This window comes from Pleurodeles waltl, chromosome 12, assembly GCF_031143425.1.
Source record: "Pleurodeles waltl isolate 20211129_DDA chromosome 12, aPleWal1.hap1.20221129, whole genome shotgun sequence".
Taxonomy (NCBI): Eukaryota; Metazoa; Chordata; class Amphibia; order Caudata; family Salamandridae; genus Pleurodeles; species Pleurodeles waltl.
In genome coordinates this window covers 334446924-334464161 of record NC_090451.1, presented here as the reverse complement: position 1 = coordinate 334464161, position 17238 = coordinate 334446924, and the positions used below count along the sequence as shown (strand labels likewise).

Genomic DNA, 17238 nt, shown 5'->3' with positions numbered 1-17238 from the left:
TCATCCTGCAGATTAAGAATTACTGTCTGTACTGTGCACCAGAGAGCATGAACATATCTGCCAAGGAGACAGGTAGCTTTCAGAGGTTTGAGACCTAAGCTACAGGCAGAGAACACCTTCTTTGTGAATTGCTGCATCTTTTCAATTTCATATCAAGGGGCATACTAAGTTCTCTGATGCACGATGAGAGGACAGGAAAACTGGATCTCCCAGTGCTGGTCTGGAATACTTTGCTATTGATCTGTGAACTGTGGTGGAAGTTTATAGTTTCTCCCAAACCACAAGTACAGGCTCAGTTAAAGCATCATTGAAAGGTAGTCGGGTTCCGTAGAATAGGTCTCTGTGTGGAGAACCTACGAGAGGATGCTGACTTTTGACTCAGCAGAGGAAAGTTGGAGACCCAACATACCTGTTGCCTTTCTGATCAGAGGGGTAGGATGTAACCTCTGGTGGAAGCAGCCAATATGAGAATACAGCTCCGATTGGGGGGGGGGGGGGGCATAGAGACCACTGGCATTTTTGAGGAATGCAAATTCTGGGTCCAAGGTGGAATGGGGTCTTCCTGAGGATCACAGTCACCAAAGAAAAACCTGCCTTCTACTAGACATTGAATGGTGATGCAGAAGTTCATTTAGAAGCAGTGGCTCCAGGCAAGCAGGGTGTGATGCTGGTGGAGTCAGTTCAGCACTAAGAGATAAGGGATGTGCCAGTGATGGCATCTAGATCAGCTCTGATGGCGTCATCAGTGGCACCAGTGGAGTTGACTGTGGCACCTTGGGGGTGACAAGGTCTGGTGGAGAAGGTAACAGGATAGTTAATGGAGGTGGTGTCCGTTGTGGAGCTGATCCTTATAGTTGGGGTGGTGCCAGTGGCAAAGTCACAGACCACAGAACTGGAAGGAAGGGCAGGAATGTCATGAAGGGTGCTAATAGTATGGTGCTGTTAAGCCTTCAAAAGTAAAAGCCAGTGGGCGCCACAGAGGGAACCAGGGATCCGTCGAATACATTGTTGGATTCGTCCCAAGAGCAGAAAACTCCAGGCAAGGCTGACTGGGCTGAGGCCCTGGAGTCTACATCGCAGGCAGTAGCAACTTCTTGATCTACACCAGGTCAGATGAAGCTGCAGATGCTGGATCCTCCTCTGTAGCTTCCTTCATTGGTTTGTGGTCTGATGCTGATAGCTGTGGTGAGCCCGGGAGTCATGATGACTTACCTTTCGAAGGGTGATTACATCCAGATTCACATCACCTCTCCTTATACTTCTCTTTGAAAAACCTCAGGCCTCGACTTTCGGCATCCTTGATGCTCGTTCTGCGGCCTGAACATGAACATCTAGACCTCTGTTCCTTAATGGTCTTTGGAATCATCCTCCGATATGGCTTGCAGGCCTCTGCATTGTGATGGAACCCAAACATTAAAGGCAGAACTCATGAGGGTCTGTAATAAACATCTGCCCATCAAAGTCCCTACATGGCTTTAAACCTAACCATTTGGAAGGAAACAATTTGCCGCACCTTGAGAAATTTGTGAAACTCGCCAACAAGTACTGAGGAGTTAGAGAAAGTTCCAGACTGCACTAATGTTGTTAAAGAAAAGGGAACTGACTTCAGCAGGCCAAAGGGGGTGCTTTATAGCCCAGTGATGTCACCGGGACACTGCATACAGCATTGAGGTGGAGGCAGTACCTCCTATCGGCGAGGGACTGATACTACAGAATTTAGGATCAAGACTAGTGTCTGGGAAATTAAGCAAGAGTGGAATCCACAGGTAGAAATATCCATCAGAAGAACAAGTTACTTACCTTTGGTAATGATCTTTCGGGTGGATATTCTATTCAACCAGATTTGGCTCTTTAGAATATTAGCAAGCCGCCAGACTGGATCTAGAAACCTTTTCTCCACAGCAATGCTCCTGCGATCTGGCACTATGTGGTTCCACTCTGACTCCACACCACTCTGAAAAAGTGGTAACCCTACGCTCTGATGTCAGTTTCTTGTCTTTTCCCCTTTCCGTGCCCTTAAACACAGTGCGTCAACAATTATTGGTGTCAGTGTACTCAATACTAAATTGGAACCTTATTAGATGTTAGAAAGAGGCCGTATCACAAAAGTATCCACCAGAAATAGCAGATTATGTAACACAAGTTCTTCACCTTTGAACTCCAGGATCGTTCCAATGAATGGAAGTCTCTGCAAAGAAACCAGGGGGACTTTGGTTCATTGATAGTGAACCACAAAAATGTCAATAGGTTTGAAGTCATCGGGGTGTGGACCTTGACTGACTGTGCAGAACACGCATTCAACATCGAGGTATGGGAACACTGAACCTCCAACGTCCGAAGACAGGCCACAACCACCACCATCACTTTTGTGAACATCCAAGGGGTGCTGGTGAGGACAAAAGGGAGCACATAAAATTGAAAATGCTCCTGGCCTACCACAAACTGCAGTTAACATCTGTGGAACTGCAGAATGGGAATCAAAATATGACTCTTGCAAGGTTAAGGACAGCTTCTGGATTCAGAGTAGACAGGATCTGGGCCAACGTGATCATTTTGACTTTGTCCTCCCACAGGAAGGCATTCAGAGGCCGGAGGTCAAAACAGGTCTGAAGCAGCATCTTCCTTCAGAAAGAGGAAATATCAAGAGTAACAACACTCCCCTTTCCGAGTACAGAACCCTCTCAAAGGCCACTAGAGAGCAGCAGCCACATCTGCTGTAACATGATAGACAGATGCTAGTTGGAAATGCACTCTGGTGGGTGGGAGATAGTGGTGTGGTACAAAGAAAAGGTAGTGTATAGCCATAATGAACTATCTGTAAGACTTGTCAGCTGTTTGAGGCCCACCATTGCATCCAGAAAATAGCATTGTCTCTCCACTTCTAGAGCTCCTCACCTGGCCACAACTGTTCCAAGAAAAGGAAAGGCTCACATGCGTCTAAGGTGGTGGCAGAAAGGGCTGCCATAAACTGGAATCAACCTACTGTGTCTGGGCACTGCCATTTTATCCTCAAAAACCATGAGCTGATGTCTAGGGCTAAGGGAGTGTTGGTGGTCAGATCCAGCACCATACAGATTGTTGCACCACAAAATAAGTTGCTTCTCGTAGGCAGATGAGTATGCAGAATAGGGAATCAAGCCATTGCAGAGGCACCTGGCCTGGATCTTAGAAGAGATACCCAGGTCTCACCTCTGGTTTTGCCCTTTCTAAGCACAACTGTACAAACTGAGTTGGCAAATACCAAACAGAACGGAGAATGCTTTTTATACAGATATTAATAAATAATGGAAAACTGAATCACCTTGCTCTCTAAAGCGAAACATATAAGTAGACAAACTCAAAATTAAGTCAGCGCACTGTACAGAACTCACTCTTTTGGGATTAGGACTGCAGATAACTTGATGTGCCACGGTCAATGAAAATAGTAATTTCATTACCAGGTACCTGATTGGCATACATAGTGTGACCTAAAAAAACAACATAACCGCACACGTGACAAAGAGTGTACAGATGCCATTTTGGGGAATTACCAATGCTTATCAGATATCTGACCCACCTTTGATAAATGCTTGTGTAATCTAATTTCTTAATTTGTAATGCACTTTGAATGTGCATGCTGGAAAAATGTTGCACAATTGCCGCTGTGACAAGTCTTTGTTTTTTGGGCAGTAGATAATTAAGTATATTAATGAAAATATAAACTTGAGAGGTAAAAAAAAATAGCAACTGTGACATACCTGCCTTCTTTCCATCTGCTAATATCAAACACAGCAGTATAGAGTACATCAACTAGTCCCAAGGTCTTCTCTGGGTCAAGACTTCTTTGCAATAAAGACATAGTGGCTGGGTCTTCCTTGAGACACCTATTAAACATGCACATGTTATAAAGCATTGCGCTGTATGGCACTTGCTAACAAAACTAAAAGTGTGCATCACACTATTCAAATTACTGTTCATTAAACATTTTCAAAGTTATTAAAACAAAGATAAATACAATGCAGGATCCTGCCATTACTTCACCATGTCAAATATGTACTGTGTGCTATTCACAGCCATACTATATCAACATAATGCAAGTGGTTGCTTGGTTACATGCTTTAATGTACCTAATCTATTATGTACTCATACAGGCCAAAAAAAGACAACCTGTCAGCCAAGCACTCCGAGCGGTGAGGAGGAATCAGACCGAAATCTGACTGCTTCACTAACTGTCCAGAGTTTGGAAGTACATTAACAGTGTAATCTGACCCCTCATAGTGCTTAAGACCTTATAAGCGGTATGGAAAGTGCTACATAAATAATACAATATGACGTGTGTCACAGCGATTGAAGACTGTTGGGTAGGTAAGAGATGACCAATTTGCTGCAGAAGAGTTTGCTCTCTGGTTGGCATGTTGGCAACCTAAAGATGCTGAGAAGTGTTTGCAGAGAAGAAGTGCTTGAACAGACCTTCTAAAAATAATGGGAAGATATAAGGTGTACAGAGAGCAAGAGAGACACAAGAGCAAGAGTGTATCTTTATATCGGTCAGTGTTTAAGTGTGTTTCCTAAAAGGTTTTAAATAGCCCTGTGATGGAATTATCTGGCACGCAGCCCACGGAAGGGTGCATTGCAGGCATTACATTTATATAGGCAAAGCGAATAACAAGTAATACATAACAAAAAAAATACTGAACGATTTTATGTCTAATTGATGTATTTCTCTTGCCAAACTATACACTGGGTGGAGTGAAAGTGTGTTGGGGGGGGGGGGGGGGGGGGGGGGGGGGGTCAGTGTGAAAGAAAATAAGTTACTTAGCTGTTCTTCAGTATTGGTATCTTTCATAGATTCACATGCTTGAATCATTTACCCGCCGTCGAAGTGAGAGTTCCGAGGTACCATAAAAAAGCAGTGAAGAAAAAACTAAATTGAAGTTAAGCTATTAAAGTGAATGTCTTTTGCATTATCAGTGTTATTAGAACTTTCCCAAAGTTCAGCCAATCAGTACCCTTTAGAACCTTCAACATGGAGGCTCCAGTCTCTCACATTTTCAAGCACAAGAAAAATGTATATAAATAGATTTACATGAAAGAAGGTGAGCCTCTATGGGAAGGAGGGTGGGTTGCATGTGAATCTATGAAATATGTCAATACTGGAGAACTACAGGTAAGCAACTTATTTTCTTCTCCAGTATTGGATCTTTCATAGATTCAAATGCTTGAATCAGAATAGCCAGCAGTGAACACTGTAGTTAAAAATATTACAATAGTAGTAATTAAAATTCAGCAGAAGGTGGGAAGAGTAGTGGCTCACCTTCTTGAAATAGATGTTGTAGAACATCTATGTCCTACTGCTGCATCCGTTTTCTCAGTGTAATCCAGGCAGTAATGCTGAGTAAATGTGTCTGCTGGACCAAGTTGCTGCTCAGAATATTTTTTAAAGGGGCACACTAGCAAAGAAAGCTGTGGAGATGGAAAGGCCTGGTGGAGTGGGCCTTGACATTGTCAGCAAAGAGTTTTCCTGCTTGCCGGTGACAAAATTGTATGGTTGAAGCAATCCATCTTGCTACAGTGTGTTTAGAAACAGGAAACCCCTTCCTGAAGTCCCCGTAGGTTACTAACAACTGATCTGTCTTGCAAATGTTGTGAGTTCTGTGCAGGTTGAATTTTAAACGACAATCCAGCATATGTTAGGATTTCTCTGCTGCTGTCTGAGGATTAACCGCTTTGGTGCGGGCGTCGGCCACTGGCCGACGCCCACACACCCTCCCTGGTGCGGGTCACGACCAGTGGCCGACACCAGGAAGGGCATTAATAAATCCTTGGGTGCGTTGCACCCGAGGATTTTTTTTTCTTTTTCTTTTTACTCCCCCCGGGAGACACGGAAGCTACCGTGTCTCCCCCCGCCCGCCCCTTTGTGACGTCAGCGCGCCGCGAGGCGCACTGACGATTCAAAGTTGTTTTCCACATCAAAGCAGGAAGCAGCCTTGCGGCCGCTTCCTGCTTTGATGGGGAAAACGCCTTTTCCACGTTCGGGAAGGCCTCGTAAGAAAGGGGAGACACTCCCCTTTCTTACGAGGCCTTCCTGAAAGTGTTTCCTGGCCCCCGGTCGCAGCTGTGCTGCGATCAGGGGCCAGGAAACACTTTCAGGTTTCCTGGCCCCCCCCCGATCGCAGCACAGCTGCGATCGGGGGGCCACGAAACACTTTGAAAAGGCCTCGTAAGAAAGGGGAGAGTCTCCACAGCTGCGATCGGGGGCCAGGAAACCCCACTAGACACCAGGGATTTCACTTTTGGGGGGCGGCCGCCCCCCAGGGGATTTTCTTTTTTTTCAAAAAAATAAAAATAAAAATGAAATGACACGGGGTCGCCCGTGGGCAGGGTGATCCCCTGTGGGGGCAATTTTTTTTTTAGATGTTGTAGGGTTTCCCTGGGGGCCATTTTGGCCCCCAAGGAAACCATACAACAAAAAAAAAAAATATATGTATATATATATCTATGTAGATAGATATATCTAGGTACATGGATATATCTATAGATATATATATATATATATATATATAGAGGTAGATCTGTATCAAAGAGATTTATAAAGCGCGCTACTCACCTGTGAGGGTCTCAAGGCGCTGGGGGGGGTGGGGGGGGATGGGGGGAGGGAAAGGGGCTGGGAGGTTCATTGTTCAATAAGCCAGGTTTTGAGGCCCTTCCTGAAAAGAAGTAGGTTTTGGGTCTTGCGAAGGTGGGTTGTGAGTGCGTTCCAGGTTTTGGGTGCAAGGTAGGAGAAGGATCTGCCCCCGGTGGTGGTGTGTTTGATGCGGGGGACAGAGGCGAGAGAGAGGTCAGCTGAGCAGACGTTTCGTGTGGGGGTGTGGAAGGTGACTCTCGTTGAGGTAGGCAGGGCCTGTGTTGTAGAGTGATTTGTGTGCGAGGATGAGGATCTTGAAGGTGATCCTTTTGTCAATGGGGAGCCAGTGGAGGGATTTGAGGTGTGGAGAGATGTGTTCGTGTCGGCGGGGGTCGAGGATGAGTCGTGCTGCTGAGTTCTGGATGCGTGTAGTTTGCGCTTGAGTTTTAGAGTGGTGCCGGCGTAGAGGGCGTTTCCGTAATCAAGCCTGCTGCTGATGAGTGCGTGAGTGACAGTTTTTCTGGTCTCTGTGGGGATCCATTTGAATGTTTTTCAATATACGGAGTTTGTTGAAGCATGAGGAGGTAAGAGCGTTGATTTGTTGGGTCATCGAGAGGGAGGAGTCTAGGATGATGCTGAGGTTGCGTGCGTGGTTGGCGGGGGTGGGTGCAGGGCCTAGCGTGGTGGGCCACCATGGGGAGTCCCAGGTGTTTTTATGTGGGCCAAAGAGGATTATTTCGGTTTTGCTTGAGTTGAGTTTCAGGTGGTTGGCTGTCATATATATATCACTTTTGTCAATATGTGTGTGGTTTCCCTGGGGGGAAAAGGGTCCGACTTGTCTAGTGGCAGTTTTAGTGCCATAAAGAAGCGCAGAAGGTTTATATGCCTACTGCAAAGAGCACATCTGTATTTTATGTAAATAGCCGAGTACATTAGTAAAGTCTATGGAGAGATGAAGGGCACTTTTGCTGGGTGGTAATGAGGGAATCCGAGGAGGAGGGAGTGGGAGCACCAATAATGATTGTTGGACTGGGCGCAGGAGGTGCTAAAGACTGTGACGAATGGTATGTGACAAGGTGTTTTTTGAGTGTCTTGAAAGTACGTGCTGAATGAGGGAAGAAGCGCAGGTAAGGTGGCCTCTACTGTTGCACGTATCTCACACACACCATTGATTTTGTGACTGTCTACGTAGGCTAGTGTTTTAGAGCAACAGTTTAGCCAATAGCAGAGATGGCATCTTGATGGATGACTGCTGCCTGCACTCGGGTTATAGAGGACCGCTCTGACATAGGATCAGAGACTGAGACATCAGATACTGAGACAGCATCGGAGGGATAGGACAATGGCGCAGACTCTGGGAGTGATTTTTCAGTCAGAGGAGTCCCATTCGAAAACTCCTCTTCCAGTACATTATGAGGGAGGTGATGAGGACAGTCCTGCTGTCCCTTCGCAAGCTGTTCGTGCAACTGGGTAATAGTGGGTTAGGCCAACCCAGAGAGCAGGTGAATGCGGCGGCAAGCAGAGAGAGAGTGCTCTCTTGGGAGCTCCCCAATTTAGTTCAGCCCCAAATTCCACCACCCAAATCATATTGTGGAGACATCAAAATTGTCTATGGCAAAACAAACTGGTTTTGTAAGGCAGGCACCTGTGTTTTTGGTCCTGGATTCGGCGGCCATATAGAGAAACACACTAAACCCAAACATTTCTGGAAACTAGACATTCGGGGGAGTTCACAGAGGTGTGACTTGTGTGGATTCCCCAAAGTTTTCTTACCCAGAATACCCTCCAAAGCTGAAATGTTGAAAAAAAACTCTATTTTTCTCGCATTTCTGTCACACAAACTACAGGAATATGCTGGGATCCACAACATTCCTACCACCCAGTGACTCCTCACCTGTCCTGATAAAAACACTACCCCACTTGAGTGCCTACACCTAGTGCCTGTGTCAGGAATGGATCACCCCAGGGTCAAAAGCTGCCTCACGTAAGGACCAACATTGACCGTTGTGTGATCTATTCCTGTCGCAGGCACCAGGCCTAACCACACAAGTGAGGTATCATATTTATCGGGAGACTTGGGGGAACGCTGGGTGGAAGGAAATTTGTGGCTCCTCTCAGATTCCAGAACTTTCTGTCACCGAAATGTGAGGAAAACGTGTTATTTTAGCCACATTTTGAGGTTTGCAAAGGATTCTGGGTAACAGAACCTGGTCCGAGCCCCACAAGTCACCTCATCTTGGATTCCCCTGGGTTTCTAGTTTTCAGAAATGCACAGGTTTGGTAGGTTTCCCTAGGTGCCGGCTGAGCTAGAGGCCAAAATCTACAGGTAGGCACTTCTCAAAAAACACCTCTGTTTTCTTTAAAAAATTTGGACGTTGCGCTTTGGGGCGTTTCCTGTCGCGGGCGCTAGGCCTACCCACACAAGTGAGGTATCATTTTTATCTGGAGACTTGGGGGAACGCTGGGTGGAAGGAAATTTGAGGATCCTCTCAGATTCCAGAAATTTCTGTCACCGAAATGTTAGGAAAACTTGTTTTTTTATCCACTTTTTGAGGTTTGCAAAGGATTCTGGGTAACCGAACCTGGTCCGAGCCCCGCAAGTCACCCCTCCTTGGATTCCCCTAGGTCTCTAGTTTTCAGAAATGCACAGGTTTGGTAGGTTTCCCTATGTGCCGGCTGAGCTAGAGGCCAAAATCTACAGGTAGGCACTTTGGAAAAAACAGCTGTGTTTTCTATAAAAAAAATAGGATGTGTCCATGTTGTGTTTTGGGGCATTTCCTGTCGCGGGCACTAGGCCTACCCACACAAGTGAGGTATCATTTTTATCGGGAGACTTGGGGGAACATAGAATAGCAAAACAAGTGTTATTGCCCCTTATCTTTCTTTACATTTTTTCCTTCCAAATATAAGAGAGTGTGTAAAAAAGACGTCTATTTGAGAAATGCCCTGCAATTCACATGCTAGTATGAGCACCTCGGAATTCAGCGATGTGCAAATAACCACTGCTCCTCAAAACCTTATCTTGATCCCATTTTGGAAATGCAAAGGTTTTCTTGATACCTCTTTTTCACTCTTCATATTTCAGCAAATGAATTGCTGTATACCCAGTATAGAATGAAAACCAACTGCAGGGTGCAGCTCATTTATTGGCTCTGGGTACCTAGGGTTCTTGATGAACCTACAAGCCCTTTATATCCCCGCAACCAGAAGAGTCCAGCAGACAAAACGGTATATTGCTTTCAGAAATCGGACATCGCAGGAAAACGTTACAGAGTAAAACATAAAGAAAAATGGCTGTTGTTTTCAGCTCAATTTCAATATTTTTTTATTTCAGCTGTTATTTTCTGTAGGAAAACCTTGTAGGATCTACACAAATGACCCCTTGCTGAATTCAGAATTTTGTCTAGTTTTCAGAAATGTTTAGCATTCCGGGATCCAGCATTGGTTTCACACCCATTCCTGTCACTAACTGGAAGTAGGCTGAAAGCACCAAATATAGTAGAAATGGGGTATGTCCCAGTAAAATGCCAAATTTGTGTTGAAAAATTTGGTTTTCGGATTCAAGTCTGCCCGTTCCTGAAAGGTGGGAAGATAGTGATTTCAGCACCAGAAACCCTTTGTTGATGGCATTTTCAGGGAAAAAACCACAAGCCTTCTTCGGCAGCCCTTTTTTCCCATTTTTTTGGAAAAAACAAAATGTTCACTGTATTTTGGCTATTTTCTATGTCTCCTCCAGGGGAAACCACCAACTCTGGGTACCATTAGAATCCCTAGGATGTTGGAAAAAAAGGACGCTAATTTGGCGTGGTTAGCTTATGTGGACAAAAAGTTATGAAGCCCTAAGCGCGAACTACCCCAAATAGCCAAAAAAGGGCTCAGCACTGGGGGGGAAAGGCCCAGCAGCTAAGGGGTTAAGGAAGAATGTTCTCTGTATTACTGGTTCATGTAGGAGAAAGTCTGAAGGGACCATATGTATACATTTAGGATTGGGCCTGAGGTTCACACTGTCTGGTTTGAATTGGAGAAAAGATTGTTCAATTGTGAATGATTGTATGCTGCTCAACCGTTTGGCTGAAAAGTAAGCACTAACTAAAGTGCTGTCTTCAGTTGTGAAAGTACAATATTAAGGTGCAAAGGAGGAGGAGGAAGCTTCGTGGGAGGGAACATTCTGAATAGTTCTTTAAGGAACTGTTTTATGATTCTCGAAGACCATAGTGAAGGTGAATCAGAGGATCGTCTACATCTGGAAATCACTGGCAGGTGAACACTGATGGAAGAGTGAGAGAAGTCAGATTTTGCTGGATGAAAGAGAAACAGAAGTATCCGCTCTGGTGATGATGTGAAAGAATGGATTTTGGAGTCCATGCACCAGAGACAAAAACGCTTCCACTTAAAGCTTGTTTATTTTGTTAGTTGTCTGTGCCCTGGCATTCACAAGTATTTCTCTATAGTCGGATGGAATATCCATCATGGCAAACTCATTTAACTGAGGAGCCAGCCCAACAAATGAAGTGATGTCGAGTTGGGATGACGGACGTGGCCTTGGTTCATCAGCAGCAGCGTTGGTATTGGTTTCAGCTGGTTGTGAGGCTGTTCCGTGGACCAAAACTGCCTGGCCACTTGGGAGCACTGAGGAGAACCTGCAAGGCTCTCCCTTCAGATTCTTGAGAAACCTTGGTTATCAATGGGATCTGGGTAAAAGCATAAGCATAGATCCCTGACAACCTGATCAAGGACGGATTCCCCCACGATCCTAAAGTACAAGTTACATACCTTCGGTAACAAAATATCTGGAAGAGACATATTCTAGCTGTAGATTCCTTACCTTAGAATTTTCCCCTAGGCGTCAGACTGGAACCGGAGATTTTTCTTCGAGCAAAAGGTGGCATCGGTTGACTCCGCAGGCGTTACGGTCGCCATGATCACGTTGGGAGTAGTATATAGACGCCGCCCTTGCGCAGTGACAACAGTTTCTTTTAATGGCTTTCCACACCAAAGAGCAGAGCCGCTAAGAACACTGAGATTGGTGCCCCAGAGCGAATGACCTGAAAGGGGGAATCCCTGACCCTAGAAATCAGTTCGCAAGCAAGGAGGATGGGGGGGGCGGTAAGGAATCTGCAACTAGAATATGTCTCTACCAGATATTTCATTACCGAAGGTAAGTAACTTGTACACCTGATAGAGACTTCTAGTTGCAGATTCCTTACCTTAGAATAGATACCCAAGCAATGCCATCCTCGGTGGTGGGCTGCGAACCAAGATCATACTAGAAAGTCCTGTAGTACCAAACGACCAAAATAGCCGTCTCGACGGACCGACAGTCCAGGCAGTAGTGCTTAGCAAACGTGTGCAGGGACGCCCACGTAGCTGCCTGGCAGATATCCTGGATAGGAACTACACGTGCTAATGCAGTGGAAGCAGCAGTTGCTCTGGTGGAATGAGCACGCAAGCCTTCAGGAGGTTGCTTCTTGGTCAAAGCGCAGCACATTTTGATGCAAAGAAGCACCCATCGAGAGATAGCACGCATTTGCACCACCTTCCCTTTTTTCGCACCCACATACCCAACAAAGAGTTGATCGTCCACCCGGAAATCTTTAGTACAATTGAGGTAGAACGCCAAAGCTCTTTTTGGGTCCAGGCGGTGGAGTCTCTCCTTCTCATGGGAAGGATGTGGGGGTGCGTAGAAAGTAGATAATAATGATGGACTGGCCTACATGAAAGGGTGTAAACACCTTAGGAAGGAAGGAAAGATGCCCAAGTGTGCCACACGACTGTCAGGGTGCACAGACAAGTACGGAGGCTTTGAGGAAAGGGCCTGTAGCTCACTCACCCAGTGAGCAGAGGTGATAGCGACCAGAAAGACAGTTTGAAGGTGAGGAGCCGCAAGGGTCAATTATGCATTGGCTCAAAGGGGGTACATATCAAAAAATAAGTACAAGATTCAGGTCCCACAGAGGCATGATAAAGGGAGGGAGTAGAAATAAATGGGTGAGCCCTTTTAAGAATCTACTCACAATAGGAGATTTAAAGAGTGAGGGCTGATCAGGTAGCCTCAGAAAGGCCAAAATGGCAGATAAATACCCTTTGAGGGTGCCCAAAGCAGAGCCCTGCTGAGCTAAAGAAAGAAGGACTAGAACTACCTCGGATAGAAGGGCGGAAAGGGGATCAACAGATTTGTTGGTACACCATGCCACAAATTTATTCCAATGACAAGCGTATACAGTTTTAGTTGATGGACGCCTGGCTGCCAAGATAACATTGCAGACTTCGGGTGGAAGGGCAAAAGGCGTCAACTGTTGCTGCTCAATCTCCACGCATGAAGGCCGAGGTTGGACATGTTTGAATGAAGAACCGTCACCTGTTGCTGCGACAGAAGATCAGCCCTGAAAGGCAGTCTGAGTGGAGGATCGATGGACATGCTCAATAGCTCTGAATACCATACTCTCTGTGGCCAGTCCAAAGCCACCAAGATGACTTGGGCCCGGTCGTTCCTGATTTTCTTGAACTCTGGGCAGAAGAGGTGTAGGTAGAAAGGCGTAAAAGGAGGCCGGAGTTCCACTCGAGACGAAAAGTGTCTCCAGGCGAGTGCCGCCTTGGAAAGTCGAATGTGCAAAATAGCTGACATTGCGCGTTCTCTGCGGAGGTGAACAGATCTAACCAAGGCTCTCCCCACTGCTGAAAGAGACCTTGCGCCACCTCCGGATGGAGACGCCATTCGTGATCTGCTGTGCATCTACGGCTGAGTTCGTCCGCTCTGGCGTTGAGGGAACCCGCCAGATGATGAACCATCAGTGTAATGCCTTGATGTTCCAGCCATGTTCAGAGGCGTAGTGCCTCCTGACAAAGGGTCGAGGACCCTCCTCAGCCCTGTTTGTTGCAATACCACATGGCGGTAGTATTGTCCATGAACACCTGCACCACTTTCCCTTTGAGAGAGGGAAGGAATGCTTTCAACACAAGCCTGATCGCCCGGAGCTACAGCAGATGGCTATGGAGCCCCGACTCCGCTGGAGACTAGAGGCCTCAGATCTCCGCCTCTCCCATGTGGCCACCCCAACCCAGAAGTGACGCATCTGTCACTACAGAGAAATCTGGTTGGAGAAGGTAGAGGGGTTTGCCATGGACCCAATGCTGATTCGAAAGCCACCACTGCAGGTCTTTCGCAGTCCCCTCCAAGATCTGGACCAGGTGGGGGAGATTCCCCTGATGCTGCACCCACTGGAACTTCAGGTCCCACAGCAGAACCCGCATATGCCATCTGGCACTTGTTACTAGCAGGATGCAGGAGGCCATGAGGCCCAGCAGCCTCAGAGTCAGTCTCACAAAAACCCAAGACCGCGGCCAAGAAGATCGGAATCATAGCCCGAAAATGTTTTGGACTCGTTTTTCGGAAGGATAAGCCCGAAACTGCACTGCGTCCAGAACCGCTCCGATGAAAGGGAGCGACAGTGAGGGGGTCAGGTGTGACTTTGGCACATTTATAGTGAACCCCAGCGTGTGCAAGAGGTTCGCCGTAGTCTGAAGGTGGGAGACAACTTTCTGGGGCGAATCCGCCTTCAGCAAGTCGTCGAGGTAGGGGAAGACAAACCCTTAACCTGCGCAGATGTACCACAACACCGCCATCACTTTCGTGAACACCGAGGGGCGCTGGTAAGGCTAAAGGGGAGCACAGTAAACTGAAAGTGCTTGTGACCTACCAGGCATCGTGGGTAACGCCTGTGGGCAGGCACGATGCGGATGTGGAATAAGCGCCCTGCAAGTCCAATGCTACCATCCAGTCTCCTGGGTCCAAGGCAGACAGAACCTGAGCCAGGGTGAGCATTTGGAATTTCTCCTTCTTAAGGAAGTAGTTTAGGTCCCGAAGGTCTAGGATAGGACATAAGCCCTTGTCCTTATTTGGTATCAGAAAGTAGCGGGAACAACAACCACAACCTACTTTTAAACACCCTTGGCAAAGAGAGTTCAGACTTCCTTGCGGAGAAACGACAAATGATCCTCTGGAAAGTGATTGAAGGATGGTGGCATGGGTGGTGGAGCAGATTCGAAAGGGAGGGAGTAGCTCTTTCGAATGATCTGCAAAACCCAACTGTCTGTGGTGATATGTTTCCAGTGGGGCAGGTGATGGTGAATTCTGCCACCAACTGGACGGGAGTGAGGGGACGGACTAGGAGGGTTTGGAGGCTGCAGCGGGGGCAGAGGTGGACTGGACAGACCTCTGGTTCCCTGTCCCACGGCCACGTGGGATTCCGTGTCCTTGGCCACGCATAGGCTGACCAGCGTGCAACACACGGTGGCTGTGTGGAGGACGCAACAGGGAGCCCCTTCTGTGGCCAAGAAAGTGGCAAATAGCTGACTGTGGTGGGCGAGGGGCCGAGGAAAGACCGAGGGACCGAGCCGTAGCACGGGAATCCTAGAATCTCTCCAAGGCCGAGCCCGCTTTGTCTCCGAAGAGACGGGAGCCATCAAAGGGCATGTCCATGAGTGACTGTTGGACATCCCCTGAAAAACTAGAAGTACGTAACTAGGCGTGATGTCGTAAGGCCACCGTCGAAGCAAATGATCTGCCCAGAGAGTCGGTCATGTCCAGCCCACAATGGATTGTGAAATTGTTCACAGCTTGGGAGACGGTAGCACGGGCCTCCTCCGGTATCTGCGGCAGTACTTACGCAACCGTATCCCACAAAGAGTGGGTATAGCAGCCCAAAAGGCATGCGGTGTTCACAGACCACAGCGTGCGACTGGAGGAAGAAAACAACTTCTTGCCAAACTGTTCCAGCCTTTTGGATTCCCTATCCGGGGGTGCGGAAGGGAATGAGCCTGAAGAAGAGGAAGCCTGGATAACAAGACTCTCAGGCGTGGAGTGTTGGGACAGGACTGTAGGGTCGTTCGTATCGGGTTGATGGTGGTGTGCAATAGTCTTATTCACAGGAACCCCTGTGTTGGGTTTGGACCATGTACCCAAAAGGACATCGGTGAGGGCTTCTTTAAAAGGCAAAAGGGGTTCTGAAGTAAAAGCCCCAGGCTGAAGCACCTCTGTCAGGAGATTAGACCTGACCTCAACAGTGAGAAGCTCGAGACCAAGGACCTCAGCTGCCCTACTGACCACCATACCATAAGTTGCTCCCTCCACCGTAGCCACGGTAGGAGGAGATAGCATGCCAGCATCAGGAAAAGTATCCAGACCACTGGCTTCGCCCAATTCCTGAGCCCAGTCCATAGCTGGGTTATCCTGGTATTCATAAGGGTCCAGGGACCCCCTCCAATTCCTCCCCATATTCGTACCCATCGAAGCTGAAGGCAGCATTGGTCAGCGCCGCTCCGACACATCGGGGATAAGAAGCGGGTCGACGTCAATAGTGGGCACCACCGACGTCGGGAGCATTGATAATCAACACAGCACTGGGGAAGGTCTCAAGGGTGCAACCAGCGCTGGTGCGGATCCGCGCACGGATCCGGAGGTGACCTCAGTGGCTGGAGCTGAAGCCGCCGGCGCAGAACCCAAAGGCCCCTCAGCCTAACCCCTTGGGCCCGAAGGTGCCGTATCAGGGTCGGACTGCCCAAATATGAGACGCATGGCCTCATAAAACTCTTTAAGCTGGGCGGGGGTCATTCCGGCAAACTCGTGGAAGTGGGGAGACGACCCAGACGCAGGCTTGGAGGAAGAAGGACCTAGTGCATGGACGCTCTTCCCGCGTCACGTTGGGCGAGCAACAGGGCTAACTCTGAGAGTGATGGGACTTTTTTCTTACCTTGACCTGAGGATTTAGAAGACAACTAGTGGTGATGACTCCGCAACCGATATCGAGACCTTCCTCTCGAACGAGACCGGGACCTACGCGGAGTTGAGTGCCGGCCCGCCATTAGCTTTAGGGACCGCTCCCTCAAAGCCTTCGGGTGCATAGCCTGGCACTCAGAGCACGACTTCGGGTTGTGGTCGCGTTCGAGACACCACAGACAAACCCGATGAGGATCCGTCACCGAAATTGTCCGATGACAGTCCTTGCATGACTTGAACCCGGTGTTCGGGGACATCCTCGACGCACCAAAGTCACACAGAAAAAAACTCAGCAAAACAGTTGAATTCAGCCAAAAAATTGCCGAAGTAGCTTCTCCGGATCAGCGCGTGGCGCGGAAAGAAAATAACTGACGTCACTGTGCGAGGGTTGCACCTATATACTACTCCCGACATCATCACGGCGGCCACGAAGCCCGTGGAGTCAACAGATGCCACCTACCGACGCGCAAGGGTATTGCTCGAAGACAAATCTCTTGATCCAGTCTAACGCCTGAGGGAAAATTCTAAGCTAAGGAATCTGCAACTAGAAGTCCCTAACAGAGCTGGCATTTCCGGTTCTCACTTGTTGCAAAGAGGTCTACGTTTGGTTTGCCCCAATGATGGAAAAGACTGTGTAGGGCAGTGGTCTCCAAACTTTATAATGCCCCCCCCCCCCCCCCAAGTTGGAAAATAAAAACCATTGGGGCCCCCTTCAGAATTTTTCACAATTATTTTATTAAGATAGCAATGTTTAAATGTGTGTAGATCTATTTAAACATTACAGTTAAGTACTGCTACCTTTTTAAAAATGCAATAACATGCTTTTGCTTAAAACAAAGGCCTGTTATCAGGTTAATGC

General features: G+C 47.6%; 1 protein-coding gene across 1 annotated transcript in view; it reads right to left on the bottom strand.

Moving 5' to 3' along the window:
* GARRE1 (granule associated Rac and RHOG effector 1) overlaps window positions 1–17238 on the bottom strand; it is a 506156-nt gene that overhangs the window by 206005 nt on the left and 282913 nt on the right. Inside the window, exon 9 of the mRNA XM_069216464.1 lies at window positions 3738–3863. Coding sequence (XP_069072565.1) covers window positions 3738–3863 — 126 coding nt within the window. The remainder of the gene's footprint in view (window positions 1–3737; window positions 3864–17238) is intronic.